The sequence below is a fragment of the Bacillus rossius genome, chromosome 10, assembly GCF_032445375.1.
Source record: "Bacillus rossius redtenbacheri isolate Brsri chromosome 10, Brsri_v3, whole genome shotgun sequence".
NCBI lineage: Eukaryota > Metazoa > Arthropoda > Insecta > Phasmatodea > Bacillidae > Bacillus > Bacillus rossius.
Window position 1 is genome coordinate 53,740,575 of NC_086337.1, and position 17,662 is coordinate 53,758,236.

Genomic DNA, 17,662 nt, shown 5'->3' on the forward strand with positions numbered 1-17,662 from the left:
CACCCCCTTAGGGTTGGCAATCTGTAAAATTTATGTTTACCCTAGTGTTCGAGTTAGCCAAATACCTCACTAATAAAAAAAAAAACGAGTAATAAAAATCATGGAAGTAGTTTTAGATTGATGCCGGAACAAGCTGACAAACACAAAAATAAAAATTCCTCTTTAAAATTATGTTAATAGCCATTTGCAATAGTTTTATCATAATTTCATTCAATGTATGAACTTTTTTCCCCCCTAGAGTGTAGATATTACGTAATTTTTAACAGTAATGTTTTATGCCATTTTTTTTTCGGTGAGCAATAAATATTTTCAAAACAGTTTTAGATTACAAAAAAAAAAAAATGTTAGTCCAAAAATAATTGCCATGAGAGAATGCATTTACCTATTAGTTGTCCAAGCCCCCAACCCCCCGCGTGGTAGACTCTTTTCTACTCTGTCCCAACTCTTCTTCCAGATCCGTCCTTCTGTTTTCCCGTAAGCCTCCTGCTCGATACTAATGCATGAAACTTTTGCATCCCGCATGTCAGAGCCCAGGGTTTTTCCCTGTGTCTATGCAGGTTTTACCTGGGCCCAACTTATCTAGTTTTTAGTCTAGTATGGTCAGTGAGGCGCCAATCGCTGCCATGGCTGGCCAATTGCCCCTCCTAGCACATGATGCATGCTTCCTCTCCCGCATGGCTTAAACCCTGCGTGATTAGAGCGTATGGGCTTCGGCCTGAGACGCACAATTAAGAGTCTTTCCCTAACCCAGACCCCTCCCAAACTCAGTTTTTAGTTAGGTTAGGAAAAATAAAAACAAAAAAAATCCTGTTAGTATTTCCAAGTACTTCTGTTAAGAGTACTGAGGGTTCTCGACCCTGTCTCGTGACAGAGCCTAGACTTTGAATATATATACTGTATAGAAGTCGCCAGCCCAGGTTAAAATTTCTAATACGGTTTTGAGGTAGTTGGTTAATTCACCGCCGCAATCGCCACCATCTCTAGGGCATCGACTTGTGGTGGTCCCTAGCGGACAAGTGTCGAACTCTTCAAACACCCCTTCCCCCCTCCTGTTGAACGACCTTGAGCTGCAGTGAATGATGGATGGTGTGGTGCGGGGAATGACAGCGGGCGACAGTGCTGCGCTCTAACGTGTAAATAACAACTAAGACGATACAGGGCGTTACGGCAGCGCACCGCAGCGGTGAAGTTCCCAAGCTGCTCATCATACGCTCCTGAAAAACGTAGAGTAAATCCTATCCACTCGCGACTTCTACACAGTATATATATTCAAAGGCCTAGACGAGGGTTCGGGTGGAGCGAGGAGTAACCCCGGAGGTGAGGGGTGGAGGGGGCTGCTCGCCTTGAGGAAGTCGAGCGCGCGGGCATCGCCCCGTCTGAGGCGCGCCTCCAAGGGCTCCGGGCTCCCGGGGTCCTGCAGCGTCACGCCCAGGAAGAACTCGTTGGACCTGAAGATGCTGAGTTGGCGCGACGACAACTCTCCTGCGGGACAACACACACACACACACACACACATTATACATACCTATATAGGGTGCATGTATACACTCTTGGTGGCGTTACAACTATTATTAGTAGAGACCGGAAAAAAATTCGCGGATTCATTTTCGTGATAGGCTGAATTTTCAAACCATGTGTACAGTTCTGCTGGTTCTGCTATTGGCTCGCAAGTTTAACTGGAGCTCTCTGGGCCAATGAGATACCTACTATCGACCAAAGAAGCGTCGAATCACGAGCTACCCAGTGGAGACGCCTCACAATTTAGTACCCAATGAACACGCGTGTTTACTTGAGATGTGCAGAGGATAATGGAGGCTATCCTAGATAGAGGTCATTGAATCCGCGAATTTTTCCGGTCCCTAATTATTAGAAATTTATTTATTTTATTTATTAATGTTGTGAGATGACTACCAACAGCGATTAGCCATGGTGGTAGCCACCATACATAAAAACAAACACACACACACAAAAAATGACAATTAACAAATACAAAACAAAATTAATTAAAAACATTGACACATACACCAGACACACAATCTGAAGTTATACCTAGTGTGAATAATAATTATTCAATTATTGAAACATAAAGTAAAAGATAATACAAAAGGAAATGTAATGCATTACAACACCATGGAATGCAACCAATTAACAAAAATAAAATAATAAAAGGACTGGAGTGATGATATAAATACGTTCAGTAAAGTACAAAATCAATCAAAATTAAAAAATAATATCAGAAGTCAATATCAATATAAACACGTGTATATATATATTTTTTTTTTTTTTTTTTTAGTAAAATATACGAGATGGATTTTAATTGACAATGAAAATCAATATTAATGCTGAAAGTTTATTCTAATTTTTTTTTAAAATTATTTATTGCAAAATAATGATGTAATTATGTATAATGCAAATGAATTACACGAACGGGAGCATAACCTCATTTATGTAAGTACACTTGAATTTAAACTTGGAGAAGTTTATAAACATATTTTTTTTATTATTTAATATTCACAATAAATAAATTTTGAAAGCACTTATATGTAATTATATTTGAATTAAGTGAAGGAAAGGCGTGGTTCTACGGAGAGAACGGCACAACGCCGGCATCGAACCCGGCCGTCGAACGCGGCCGTGACGGGTGGACGTCAGAGCCCGAGGGTGGGAGGGCAGTTGGAAATGACGGGATCCACGCGTGACGTTAGAACGACAACACTTTCAAAGGTCATAACTTATAATTCTTCGAACAAACCACATAACTTAAAACTCTTATAAGTTAGAAATATCATAACTTTGAAAAACACAACGCCGAAACACATAACTTAGAAATATCGTAACTTAGAACGCCCTTAACTTATAACTGTGACAAATTAGAAACCACAAACTTAGAAACACGCATCTTAGAAACTGTAACTTAGTAAATCGTAACTTGGAACTACCGTAACTCAAGAACACACGCTTTAGAACCGTTATTACTTGGAGACACAGAAACTTAGAAATATACAACGCCGAAACACGCAACTCAGAAACCACATAACTTATAAATTTATATGTTGTTTGTTTCTAACTTGTGTTTTTGACGTGACAAAGTCTAATAAATCGATGAACGCCGGCTGCACGCACGAAAAAGTGTCCCGTAACGCGCGGTGTCCCGTAACGCGGTGTCCCGTTACGCGGTGTACCTTTGCGCGGTATCCCGTTACGCGGTGTACCGTTACGCGGTATCCCGTTACGCTCATTGTACGCTTTCGCCGCAACTATCTCTCTTCCACTCGATTGGAACAACCATAGATTTGACTTTTTCGAGGCACATTAAACTTTAAACACTCCCATTCGTTTCCTACTTTTCCTATCATCGTCCTATCCTTAAAAGAATAACACAGATTGGAAGAAGTTAAAATAGCAAACACGTATAAAAGTTATGGTTAAAATAATCTGTTCGTTAAAGTAATAAACATATTTGAATAAATGAGTGCAAATAAAAGTAAATTTATCAAATAAAAAATTGTAGATTTCATTTCACTCCTTCTTTGTATCCATTACAAAATAGTGATAATTCAATCAAAAATTATTCAATTTTATTCATAAAAGTATGCAATCATTTCATCAATGTTTTGTTATGACGTCACGTTGAACTATCGTCCGTAGAACCGACTTTACAGACAACCAATGTTTTTAAAAAGTGACGACAGAAGCGCGTGGAGGACTCGAGGACGGGCAGTTACCCAGGCACTTCCTGATGAGGTACAGCTGGTCCACGTCCGACTTGCCGGGGAACAGCGCCTGTCCCTGCACCAGCTCGGCGAACACGCACCCTGCGGGACACACACACTCCACCTCAGACAAGCACCTCCTGCGCCTTCGCGAGACACTCCCTGGGGAAACACTCGCCACCAAAAAACAACAAAATTATAGCCAAACATCAGCAGTTTAGATGCACTGACTGGCCATCTGATAAAAGGTGATGGGTAGAGACCTGCAAAATTCGCGGTTCCGATGGCCTTCAGGATAGACTGCACATACCCCTGTACAGTAGCGGATCCAGAGGGGGGGCTAAGGGGCTCAAGCCCCCTCCAAAAGCATCTGGGTCCACTATTTGCTTTAGTGCTTGCCTTGATAAAGCCTAGCCTCAGCTGGGTCAAGCCCCTCGCAAACCAAAATCCTGGATCCGCCACTGCCCCTGTACATTCGGGCAAATAACGCAAGTTCATTGGGCTGCCGACTTTGTTGAGTCGTCTCCAGCTGGTTTTGTCTGTGATTCGATCCTTCTTTGGTTTGAGGGTTTTATAACTGGTTGAGATTCGTCGAGATGAACAGTAAGCCAATTGGTAAAATTATCTGAGAGGTATGTGTGTTTGAATTATAGCCTATCACCGAATGAATCCGAGAATTTTGCAGGTCTCTAGTGATGGGTTAATTGGTTATTTGAGTAAACAACATCTATGTTAAGTCACTTTCAATAACTTTCAAGCAGGAAATAAGCCACCAATTAGTGACAATAGACAGGAGGTAAGGGTCCAGTGGATCAGCTACTCCAAAAGCAAACTCCAAAGGGTCTCTGGGCAGTAGGCTACTCAATAGAGTCCATTCTCAGGCATAAAAGAAAACAAGCCTATAAATCTCTGAACCTCAGCATATTAGGAGCAATAGGCTCCAGCCTGAGACACGTCTGCAGTCTTCCTTAACATAGACCCCCCACCCAAAAAACACACTTAGTTTTAGTTATATTAGGAAAAAATAATTATTATTATATCCCATCCCTGAATACATCTGCTGTAATGCAGAGCGATGTTTTAGTACAAAATTACGTTTTGACATGACTAAACCCCGAAATCCAATACAGAATTAAATGTAATTAAAGTGGAACTTTTTTTTTCGCTAGATAAATAAAAAGAATATTATTCAAGTATACGATGTTTCTGTCGTGTGACTTAGTGACACTTGCAACGTCCCAAAATGTGTCCGATGGATGGACACTGATCGCCGATTGGTCCACGTGTGGTGTGGGCGATGGTCAGAATACATAGGTCAACTTTAACTTTTTGACCCGATCTGTGTCCTTTTTTAGCATAGAAGAAGCAGAACACTCATGATATCTGCTGTAAGGCAAACAAAAACAAAAAAAGACGTTGCGGTAGGAAGCCAAGTAGTCCAAGATGAGATTTTGAATAATGATGTCCGTTTGCGAGACCGAAGCGTTTCAAAGGCCGAACGCAGGAATATATATTTTTTTTTTGGCAGTGTGATTAGAATTCAATTACTAGCATTTACGTTTTGCCTTATCGAATAAAATAAATATTTTTTGACTCCAACAACTTTCACAAGTTAAATGGATATTCAAAATTTGGCTGCGTTCTGATTTACAATGGATGAAAACCACAAACAAGAACAATCTAAATCTGGTGTCTACTTCATGAATCAGTAGTTTCGGACATGGCAGACAATGTGAGGGCATCCACGCAGGGACGAGTACACGGGCCGCCAGGGGCGTGGACTGTCGCACTGACCGATGGCCCAGACGTCGACGGGCGGGCCGTAGAGCGTGTCCCCCACCAGCAGCTCGGGCGCGCGGTACCAGCGCGTCGCCACGTAGTCCGTGTAGCTCTCCCCGGGACCTGCAACACCACTCCGTGCATCTGTGCCAGCGAGGAGGGACGGACCAGGGATCTGTGCCAGCGAGGAGGGACGGACCAGGGATCTGTGCCAGCGAGGAGGGACGGACCAGGGATCTGTGCCAGCGAGGAGGGACGGACCAGGGATCTGTGCCAGCGAGGAGGGACGGACCAGGGATCTGTGCCAGCGAGGAGGGACGGACCAGGGATCTGTGCCAGCGAGGAGGGACGGACCAGGGATCTGTGCCAGCGAGGAGGGACGGGCCAGGGATCTGTGCCAGCGAGGAGGGACGGGCCAGGGATCTGTGCCAGCGAGGAGGGACGGACCAGGGATCTGTGCCAGCGAGGAGGGACGGACCAGGGATCTGTGCCAGCGAGGAGGGACGGACCAGAGATCTGTGCCAGCGAGGAGGGACGGACCAGGAATCTGTGCCAGCGAGGAGGGACGGACCAGGGATCTGTGCCAGCGAGGAGGGACGGACATGGGATCTGTGCCAGCGAGGAGGGACGGACCAGGGATCTGTGCCAGCGAGGAGGGACGGACAAGAGATCTGTGCCAGCGAGGAGGGACGGACCAGAGATATCTTAATTTGTATTGATTTATGAATAATATACGTCAAAGGCTGAACACAAACGATTGATTTAAAAATGTATTCATCACGATTAAAAGCTCAGGGGCTTAATAGGGAGGGGCTGGGAGGCGGGGCTTGTGCGACGGGCGCCGCATTTTCGGGAGGGGCCAAACCTGCAGAGTAATTGTTACTACAGATATTTACTTCAATATCGTAGTGTTAGAACATAAAAAAGGGTTGGAGAGCAGATGACCTTATTTGTTATGAAAGCCACATACATGTATCTCTTCAAATATATAAAAACTGGTATTTATCGCAATGTATTAAAAAAGCTGCAATTAAAACTATTTATGTAGGTACCATTTAAGTTGAATCAAAAATATTTGGAATAGTGGGATTCATATGGGTGGCAATATGAGGTGTAGTGTTTGGCTGGTTTGCCCCGCGTGGAAATTACGTAGTCTGGTTACGTCCTTGCTCTTAGTTCGTTCTAGGGTTGATTTAAAAATTGGCCTGAAAATGGTTAAACAAACACGCATTGAAACACTCGATAGGTTATACTTATAGTCCCGGAAATTTCGCGGATTCCTCTGGCCTCAGGATAGAATTCAAAGTTATAGGTGTGCTCGACCCATGTTTACTTTCCCATTGGTTGATTTCTTAGCGAGAACACTTTTATCCTTGTTATTTGGCACTACCTGATTCGCTTACTTCTCTCCTAGCTGGGCATCGTTGGCTCACGGTCGTAGAGGGACGTGTCCAGATAACTGCGGTCCAATCACGAACACAGTGCGACAGTGTGGAGGTTTGCATTCTAGCTTGCGACTAAACGAATGAATGCGCGAAAATCCCGTGGCTCTAGTTATACTACGAAGCACGGGAGCGCAGTAATGAAGGACGCGGGGAGACTCCGACGCACGAGCAGACGAGAAGCGCGGAGCACTCACTGATGACGCGGGCGAAGCCGAAGTCGCAGAGCTTGACGACGCCCTGGCTCGTCAGCAGGATGTTCTCCGGCTTGACGTCGCGGTGGATGCAGTTGTTGAGGTGGCAGTAGGCGACCGCCTGCAAGGTCTGCCACACGATCTGCCGGACGAGCGGCTCGGGGCAGCCGTGCATGTGGCGCTCCAGCTCCGACAGCACCGTGTGGTCGCAGAACTCGAACACCAGGTGCAGCTTCTTCTTGCGGCGGAACACCTCCAGCAGGTTCACCAGGTTCGGGTGCTTCAGTCCCTGCGAGCACCCCCCCCCCCCCCTCCATCACACACGCGGGAAGCCTTCTTTTCACAGACGTTAGAGACAAACGACCGATCGTGCATCTTCGGTTTTATTTTTGTTCATTGTAAATAAAAATGGCGGTATTGATAAATATGGCGGTGTTGATAAATATGGCGGTGTTGATAAATATGGCGGTGTTGATAAATATGGCGGTGTTGATAAATATGGCGGTGTTGATAAATATGACGGTGTTGATAAATATGGCGGTGTTGATAAAGGTAAAGACCATAAACAAGGCAACGGTATTTATTTGTAATTGTTTTTAGAGGAAAATACCTAATTGAAGAAACGTACTCCGTGGATTTGAATATTTTTTCATACCGTATAAAATCTAGAGAAGTCTTTGTCTTCCACAAAATTTTTCGGGACGTCCCATATTCCCTTGCAATTTTTCGCAACTGGTAATTTTCAGGTAAGGAATTATGCTATTTCTGATTGATTTTTAGAATAGGTACTGAATCGTTTTGTATCTAACATGTTTGTAAAAGTTACGAAGGCTTTATACTAATGGTCAATTAGGTTAGGTTAGCTAGGTACATTATAAATACTTTAAAACATTGTGGACGGTTGATTTGGTTAGGATAGCTACATTAAAGATACTGTGAAATCATGTAAACGGTTTCCTAGCCCTGGATAGCTACATATTAAAAAGTTATTTGCTAAGCAACCATAAAATGATTTTACAGTATTTGTAATGTAGCTATACTTACCTAATATAACCAACCTTTCACAATGTTTTAAAGTATTTATAATGTAGCTAACCCATCATATGCTTCTTTTGACTATAAAAAAAACAGATACCGTTTTATCTTCATTTACTGAATAATTATTATTTAAATTACTTCTTGCTAATTTTAAGAATGACATCTTATAAGTTAAACCCGCGCATTTGGAGAATAAATGCCCACGAATTTTTTATTCCCCCAAATAAATACACCTGTTGTGGTACGGAAAAAAAAGCGAGCATGAATTTCGGGGAACTTCGGGTGTGGCTCTCTCGTCTGTGAAATGAAGGCTTCCCTCAGACCCACACCTCACACATCCCGCACACAACACAAGTACGTCGACCGTCGCTACCTCGTCCCGAACAGTTTTCAACCTCAGTTTCTATCGCCTAGACTATTTGTAATATTCAGTCACTTTTTTTTTTTTAATTAAATGGTTGAAACCAAGATTTCTTTGAATTACATCTCCTTAAAGAAAAAATAAAATTGAAATTTTCGGATGATGCTCTTGATGAAACACGCCAAGGAAAATTTTATCACAATATTCTCATTCCAATTTTTTTTTTAATACAATTTTTCAGATACGTTAAAATTTTTTCCTCCAAAGTCGTGTCTTGAACTTCAGTGCTCTATGGCGTGCGTCTGGCAACAGCGCAGTCCGAGGAGGGAGAACGCTCTGCAATGGGAAGCCTTCTTTTCACAGACGAGAGAGCCAAACCCGAAGTTCATGCTAGGAAACAGTTTACATGATTTCACAATTTCTTAAATGTAGCTATCCTAACCAAATCAACCGTCCACGATGTTTTAAAGTATTAATAATGTAGCTAACCTAACCTAATTGACCATTAGTTATCATGAGTTACAATGAACAAAAAAAAAAACCCGCCGAAGATGCACGATCGGTGGGTTTTGGCTGTCTCGTCTGTGGAAAGAAGGCTTCCCGACGCTCTGCAAGGGACCAACCTTGAGCAGGCGGATCTCCCGCAGCGCGATCTTGCGGATGAGCGGGTCGTCCTCGGACTCGACGAACTTCTTGATGGCGACCAGCTGGCCGGTGTCCCTGTTGCGGCACTTGAACACCATGCCGTAGCTGCCCTCGCCGATCTTGCTGATCTTCTCGTAGCGCTCCATCAGCCGCGATGACACCCGCGACCTTTTGGGAGAACAAACCCGGGACTCCCGATCACCACGTACACTCCCTCATGGATCAGCCGTTTTTTATATACGTTTGAGTGCTGCAGGGATTGACTTCAGCGAGAGGGGCAGTCGTATTTCTCTGAATGTATATAACATGGTTTAACTTATCGTAACTATATCCAAAAGTTTTATTTATTTTTTTGACAAGACCGCCAGGTCAGGTAACATCCTTGTTCAATCCTGGTTAAGATTAGGCCATCCAACTGTAAATTAATGATGATAACAGTCTTCCTAAGTTTCCTTATCCATGGGCGTCGCAACCGAGGAGGGGACGGGGAGGGGGAAACGTCCCCCCCAATAATAAAAGTCTTCAATTTCGTCCCCTCCAATAATATATTTAGTTTCGTAGTTATATTAAAGAAATTATTTCTGTGATATAATCCATATGTTGCGCATGGTGCATTTAGTCCAATCGTGGTAACGTGAGCACTTTTTAATTCGATCTTCGTGTAGAATAGAAATCAGGTCCGATACCGAATACAGATGTGTTAACTGTGTTTTTTTTTATTTACAAATTTGTTCTCTGATTTTTTTTTTTTTTTTTTTTTTTAGAAAAAAATAAATTATATATTGCAACCAACTATAATTAGAATATTTAGGAAAGAAAAATGCCTTAAAAAAAAACCTTTTTGCACCTTCAAACCCCAAATTTTCCCGGGGTCCTTTATTCCCAGGGGATGGATATTCCTCAACAACTAAATCAATTGAAGTCGTCGTCCCCCCCCCCCCCCCCCTAAAAAAATATATCCTTGCGACGCCCATGGACGTGCAATACAACAGCTCTTCGTGCAAACCATTACCTACAATCCCGCTTAATGCTGCTGACCCGGGCAGGGCAAACATCCCGGGATACAATTTTCTCATATTTTTGGTTTCTTGCAAAATACGAGTCAACCATTGGATCTGCATGTGTAGTTATGTGCTTGAATTAAACTTAAAATTGATCAGCTACAACTTCACTCCTAACAATTTCTTTTTTCTCGTAGGATCAGTATGTTCCAACAATATCAAAAAAAAAATGTTCACCCAAAACTTAAAATCTCTTTTTTTTTTTGTTTTGTAGGAAATCACCAATCTCGGGAACCATGGGGCCTATGGAGCGGCGGTTTTATCTCAAATTTAGTTTAAAATAAAAAGTTAATAATGAGTTTTTCGCTACCAAATATACTGTTGAAACTATAATATCCAAAAAGCACCAGGAATTTTGTTGGATAACTCCAGATTCGGATTCAACATTTAAAAAAACATAGGGAATGATAGTAAAACTGACTCCTTGATTTTTTTTTCAGCGTAAAAACTACAATTTTCCTGTAATTTTTGTTTGATCACTAAAACCTTTTTGTAATTCTACATAGCCATGCCCGAGTTATTAGCTTTGTATTTGGCTTTTCATATTATTGTTAGAATTTGTCTTAGTGTGGTTTTAATAAATCGTTTTGTGGGTGCCCACAGGTTAGTGGTCTGTAATAGTTTTAGCTTTATAGCATAGTTATTTGGGTATTATATTTTTACATATTCCCAAATTATTCCTACCTCGTTTAGAGTTAGCACAGTGAACGTAAATAAATATTTAAATTTATTTGCTACTAGCCTTTAGTTAAGACTTCATCAACTTTATATTTGTTTACTTAACATCTTAATTTTTTTTTTATTTCCTGTTGGTGGGAAAACAAGGTACGTATGTTTTTTTTTTTTTTTAAATAATATGGTAAAGTTTAATTTGGTTTCGAAACACTTAACTGCTGCTTCCAGTGGAGAGTCGTTTCTACAATATTAAGTAGTGTTTAGACGCATAACACAATGAAATTAACCATCAACGAAATACCTCTGTATGCCATATAATGACATTATTAATGGGACTCTTGTTAAATACTTAATGGCAAATAAATTTCCATAATAATCGCCTATGTGTTTTAAAGATACGTTTGGAATGCTGATCATGAACGAGTTAACACTTTCATTATCTAAATTTAAACATTTGGATATGTACTTCCTCACTGTGTAGTTACTACATTAAAATAGCTATTACTAATGTACGGTGGTTGCGCGTGTGATGTTCCGAAGTTTGGGAATATGATCACCTCAGAGTAAGCAATGTTGTGATCAAAGCGGCAATCACATTCTGTACTTACCAATGCGTCATCCTTTCTTCCGGGTGTCAATAAGATAGCCGTAAACTCCTTTGGTGTTCCATTGTTAACAGGGAAGTTACAGTAACATCGTTGGAATACTTTAGTGGTTGCTCAAAATCTCACTCCATCTATCCTGGAGGATTCTTTTCAGCTGCAAGTTCAAGTATACGTAGCGAAGGCGTATATTTTATCTTACATACTTAACTTAAAGAAATAATCTATCATGGTCTTTTTGGTAAGGAGCAAAACCTGTGTCTCTAAAAAATCACGGATAACTCGAAATCATTGGTAAATGGAACTAATGCGATTGCAGTGTTTTTTTTTGACGTGACGTCTAATAAATCGATGAACACCGGCTGCACGCAAGAAAAAGTGTCCCGTTACGCACATTGTCCCGTTTCGCTGAGTCCCGTTACACTCATTTTATATTGCTCTTTGCTAACCTGAACCTCCTAGCATTGCGACCGAGTCCGTGGCGTAATTCTGTTTTCATGCATTTCAATGTAACATTTTCATTTCTCTTTGCTAACCCGTTCCTCCTAGCATTGCTGCAGAGTCCGTGGCGCAAATATATAATTTTTGACTGCATTTTGGTGTTGGGTAAGCCATTTTCCTTCAAATCATCCTTGAAACACTCCCATTCGTTTCCTACTTTTCCTATCATCGTCCTATCCTTAATAGAATAACACAGATTGGAAGAAGTTAAATAGCAAACATGTATAAAAGTTATAGTTAAAATAATCTCTTCGTTAAAGTAATAAAATATTTGAATTAATGAGTGCAAATAAAAGTATATTTATCAATTAAATTGTAGATTTAATTTCACTCCTTCTTTGTATCCATACAAAATAGTGATAATTCAATAAAATTTATTCAATTTTATTCATAAAGTATGCACTCATTTCATCAATGTTTTGTTATGACTTTGTCACGTTAAACTATCGTACGTAAACCGACTTTACAGACAACCAATTTTTAACAGTTAAATCTCAACACAGAAAAATAGTGCTGCATAAAATATTGATAATTTTCTCTCAGTACCACCACACTCATTATTATAATAATGTTAGGAATATAATTTTATGTATACCTGACATTATATTGTGTGTATAGTAAAAACATTTGAAATGAATCGCATGCTTATTTTGCAATGGTGTGATATCGGCAGTACTGTGAGATTGGCGAGAGCGAATGGGCCGAGAGTGGCCAGTGGTATTGTTGGCGGGCCTGTCGCAGCATGCTGATGCCCCTGTGCGACCCCCACACGGGCATGCTGCTCCCTGGCGGGCAAGGACGACACCACCGTCTCGCACCTGGAGGTGACGGAGCGCGAGCCATGAGGGAATAACGCAGCACGTCTATAGGTTGCTTGGCCAGCGGGTTCCGTCCACAATGCAGTCGTCATCTTCAGGGCGGGCCTTTACTCTCGTGTCATCGATGGCGACTGCGCTGCGGACCGAAACGCCTGTGCACCCTTCCTTCGCCTTCCACGCCTCCCCAACACCCATAAGTAGAGACCTGCAAACTTCGCGGGTCCATTTCGTGATATGCTACAATTCAAATAATTACACCTTAGCGCTGCTTCTGCAATTTGTTCACTGTTAATCTGGAGCAATGAGGGCCAATTAGAGACCCTCACTCATAGAAGTGTCGAATCACAGGCCACCCAGTCGAGACGACTCACAAGTCAGCAGCCAATGAACAGGTGGCATTTGCCCGAGTGTGTAGAGTGTAGTAGAGTCTATCCTGGAGGTCACTGAATCCGCGAATTTTGCAGGTCTCTACGCCATAAGCCAATCGGTCTCAGAAAATGGCCGCCAAAGCCTGTGGATCCGTAATGACGTAGCGTGCACCCGTAAACATAAACTTCAGCTATCGCAGCTTCCTCGAGCTGGCAGGATGTAGGGCGGGAGGAGGAGGGGTCGGTGTCATGTGATCACGCGATGGTAGCCAACAGCCGGAGAGAAGCAATCCAGGGCGCCGAGGAGGCCAAAGAGGCCGAGGAGAAGATAGGGGCGGGACTAGACACGAACCATGGCACGAAGGCCGATGAGAAGGAAAGCCCCGATGATTATACGACTCCAAGCAGTTCATTTAATTGCATTTGACACTAATTCTGTGGTGTTATGGAAGAGAGGGTTAAGTCAAAAAACATCAAATTTTAAGAGAGGTGGAAGAAAGTCAAGGATTATTTGAAGGATATGCCTTTTGACACTTTATATGGTTTGTAGTTTTGTGTTGCCTGTGTAAAATATCAATAATTAATAATATAACGACTAATATTTGATCGTGAAAATAATTTTAGACTTTCTTCCACCACTCTTAAAATTTGATGTTTTTTGACTTAACCCTCTCTTCCATAACACCACAGAATTATCATCATTAGAAGAATTGGTGCGTAAACTCGGACACAAAATTTGAAGTAGAACAAACTATTCGCATTTTCAAATACAAAACCGAAATTTCTGGGCGCGAATCACACACGTACATTCTGCGTCCGCCGCCGGAACCGTGAACATTGCTTGCCAGCCTCGACTGAAGATGGCAGCACGAAACAAACGGAAAATATGAACTATTAGAAACGGCTCCGGGGAAAATTATTTGAAAAAAAAAAATTGGTTGTCTGTAAAGTCGGTTTACGGACGATAGTTTAACGTGACGTCATAAAACATTGATGAAATGACTGCATACTTTATGAATAAAATTTAATCATTTTTATTTTAATAATAAAAGAATAAATACTTGAAATTATACTAGTAATCAGATTTTTAAAATGCAAGAATAATTAAACTTTATTGCCGAAATTGTTGTGGTAATAAACAATGAAAACCACATTAACTTTTCACTTCACTTTATAAACAGTCGAGTGGAAGAGAGATAGATGCGGGGCAAGCATACAATGAGCGTAACGGGACACAGCGTAACGGAACAATGTGCGTAACGGAAAACTTATTCGTGCGTGCAGCCGGCGTTCATCGATTTATTAGACGTCACGTCAAAAAATCCTAAACCCTGACACTTAAGTACATGTTTGTATATTTGTTTTTTGTTTAAACGACTGAAATAAGTCGGTAAATGATTACCGCCAACAAACTTTAACTTTATTGAGCTGAGTAAAAATTATTGTATTATGTTATTTTAAAAAAATTAACAAAAAAAATTATGAAAAGATTTGAAGCTGTGTAACCGAACCCGCTGACATATTGACAGTTTTCTCAGGCAAATTTTTACTATGACTAATTTAATTTGCGAAATATATTCCAGGATAGTTTCACTATAAAAAGTTTCATTTGGCACAGCAATTAGTTCTGTATGTACCGTAATTTTTACTTAAGTGACTATATAAGGGTTTATATTGCTACACGTTCCGTTCTTCGACTTACGTTCTGTTAGTCCTACTGAGTGCTAAAATAACACATAAAAATAATTATAACTTTTCAAAGTTCGGCAAATTCTATTTTCATTACAAATTTGAATTATTTTTTAAACTTCGCGACCCCGGAGAAACCCCCTAGAAAAGAAACGGGCTCCCCAATTGGAAGCCACCTGAAAGGTTTGTTTTTACCACCCACCGTCTCTTTGGTAGCCTGACTTGTTACAAGGGATTGTATTCCTACCAGAAAAATGCCGCCATTTTGTCTGGGCAATCCGCCTTGGAGGAGCCGGGGCGCGAACCCGGGTCCTACAAGTCACAAGGCAGGCGCTCTACCCCAGAGCCAAAGTGGTAGAGCGGCAAACTGCAGTCTTCTTAGTAATAAGAGTGTTTACTGCAGTTTGGTTTGTCATTCACACGCGCTTACTTTTAGCAGTAAATATCAGTAAAACAAAACTTTCACTAAAATCAACGAGACGACATAGAATTACATTGACTTTACGTTACGTATTTGTATAACACGTTAGATCATTATTTTTGTGCTCTCTTAAAACACGAATAAAATTTTTGTTCCATAACAGGAGATTGCCTTTATTGAAGAAGAAAAAATTTAACGTTGAAAAAAATTATATACTTATATTAAAATATTTACGAGAATTCTGCGAATTTTAATTACACTTATTTTTGGGGTAAATTATTTTATTTTCATTAATAATGTCAGCTACCTTTTACAAAGTGAGAGAGCATGAACATGAAACCACAAAAAAATACATCTTATGCGTTTAAAATATTGAGTGTAAAATATTCATGTCTTCGCGAAGATTAAAAACATGCCTTCGACTGCATGCGAACCGATTTGAGAAAACACAATAATTTGAACAGTATTTATTGTATTTGAAGTTGGTCGTAAGAACCGGGTTTGCAAGAAAATGGCCAAAACAAAAATGTGAGCTAGTGTTTCCGTGATCGCCAGCATGTGTGAACATCTAACCTATGTAACCAACCAATTTAACGTATAAATATGTAAAATATTGCCGAGCGTGATAAATACATATACGCAAATACAAGCGCGGCTCCAGAAGGGGGGCGGTGGGGCGATAGCCCCTCCCGAGACCAATTTCATTGATTAGTGTATATTTATGTTTACTTGAATATTTAATATCATATGTTAAACTTTTATCTCATCAAAAGTTGCATGGAGCTACTAAGGTTCTGTATTTGAAACCTGTAAGTTGTAAATAATATTCCCAAGGCCAATATCTGACCACTTTCATTTTTTTTTTGCAACTACGACCTTTCTTTGGCGATAGCCCCTCCCGAAAAGTCATCCTGAAGCCGCCATTGCGCAAATAGTGTTTTCAAATTAAATTTCTCGACCGCAAAATCACACGTAGTTCCGCACCTGCCACTAGAATTCGCTGCCGAAGCATCTACCTATATCAGCTATTAAATCAATGCGTGAAATAAAACTTCTCCGGCTTTGGGCCAGATTTTCGACATGGAATTTTATTAAAATACTGCCCATCTGGTTTAAATATCACTGAACAGTTAATACCGTAAATTTTCCACACACGTTATGTGACTATAAATTAGAATATAACATTAATATATGCCTATTTAGTATGAAATAATCAAACTGACTGAGCTATGTATTTACTAATATTATAGCAATAAGATAAACAATTAAAATTTAATCATATATAGTTGCATAAAGCACATCGTGTATAATCCTGTAACTAGTTATTAAAAAAGTTATAAGAAAATATAACTGGAACGTATAAGCCAGGAAAATTGGCTCAGACATTGCGTAAAAAAATATTTAACAATTTGTTGGTTTCCTAAAGCATTATAAATGATATCTTCCAAAGTTTCAAGTATATTCAGGTCCCCCGGGTTTTGAATTGATTCTATACAAATAATTATATTAAAATACTGACCATTTTGTTAAAATTATTCAAACAGTTAATACCATAAAGTTTCCACACATATTAACTATATTATATGGCATTCCAAAAATATTAACCTGAAACATATGTTATTGTATATTGTAAATTTGTTTTTTGCTTAAACGAATGAAATCAATTTGTAAATACTTCCTACAAATAAACTTTTAACTTTTCGAACTGATTCAACATTATTATTATATTATAATGTTATCAAAAAAATTCCCAGTGCCGAGTTTTGAACCACTAACGTAACTTAAAGTTTCCAAGCGCGCGTTCTACCACTAAGCTTTCGGAACAATTTAATGTTCAGGACGGAGTCTATGCATTATAAAATTTTTGTAACGTATTTTCAAACCTGAGATTATTTTATACTATGACTTTTTACTGGAAAATGTTGGTAACTAACAAAAACAGGTACGAGTATTTTTTTTTCTATCAAAAATGAGACGACATAAACAGTTCTCCTCGCCGTGGTTAGTACGAGACACCAGATTTCAGTAACTGGACATAACTGACATACGTGCATATTTACAAATTACAATGTTCAAAATCGTTTCAGCTGTAGGCGAAAACGACCTTCCACCGCTGTTGCATGCCAATGATAAGCTTCTCTTTGACAATAGGCTATTCGACATTGGTTTAAGTGTGCGATGAACTCTGCCGTATCATTTAACTCTTGCTCAATCGTGTTACTCACTTGTTTGGCACGTGACACATTATCTGACCGAGCCTCCCAAAGATAATGACCAAAGATAAAATCGTTAAAAACCATTACTTCAGATATTTGTGTTGTAACTTATTTTATAAGTGTAACATCTTAGCTCTCG

The 17,662-nt window shown here is 40.3% G+C and overlaps 1 protein-coding gene across 2 annotated transcripts in view; it reads right to left on the reverse strand.

Annotated features, from left to right (window-relative positions):
* Window positions 1-17,662, reverse strand: part of LOC134536154 (cyclin-dependent kinase-like 1) — a 36,750-nt gene that overhangs the window by 3,515 nt on the left and 15,573 nt on the right. For both annotated transcript variants that reach the window (XM_063375772.1, XM_063375773.1), the window contains exons 2-6: window positions 9,151-9,340; window positions 7,132-7,417; window positions 5,508-5,615; window positions 3,726-3,815; window positions 1,343-1,482 (exon numbers count right to left, since the gene is read on the reverse strand). In XM_063375772.1, coding sequence (XP_063231842.1) covers window positions 1,343-1,482; window positions 3,726-3,815; window positions 5,508-5,615; window positions 7,132-7,417; window positions 9,151-9,340 — 814 coding nt within the window. The remainder of the gene's footprint in view (window positions 1-1,342; window positions 1,483-3,725; window positions 3,816-5,507; window positions 5,616-7,131; window positions 7,418-9,150; window positions 9,341-17,662) is intronic.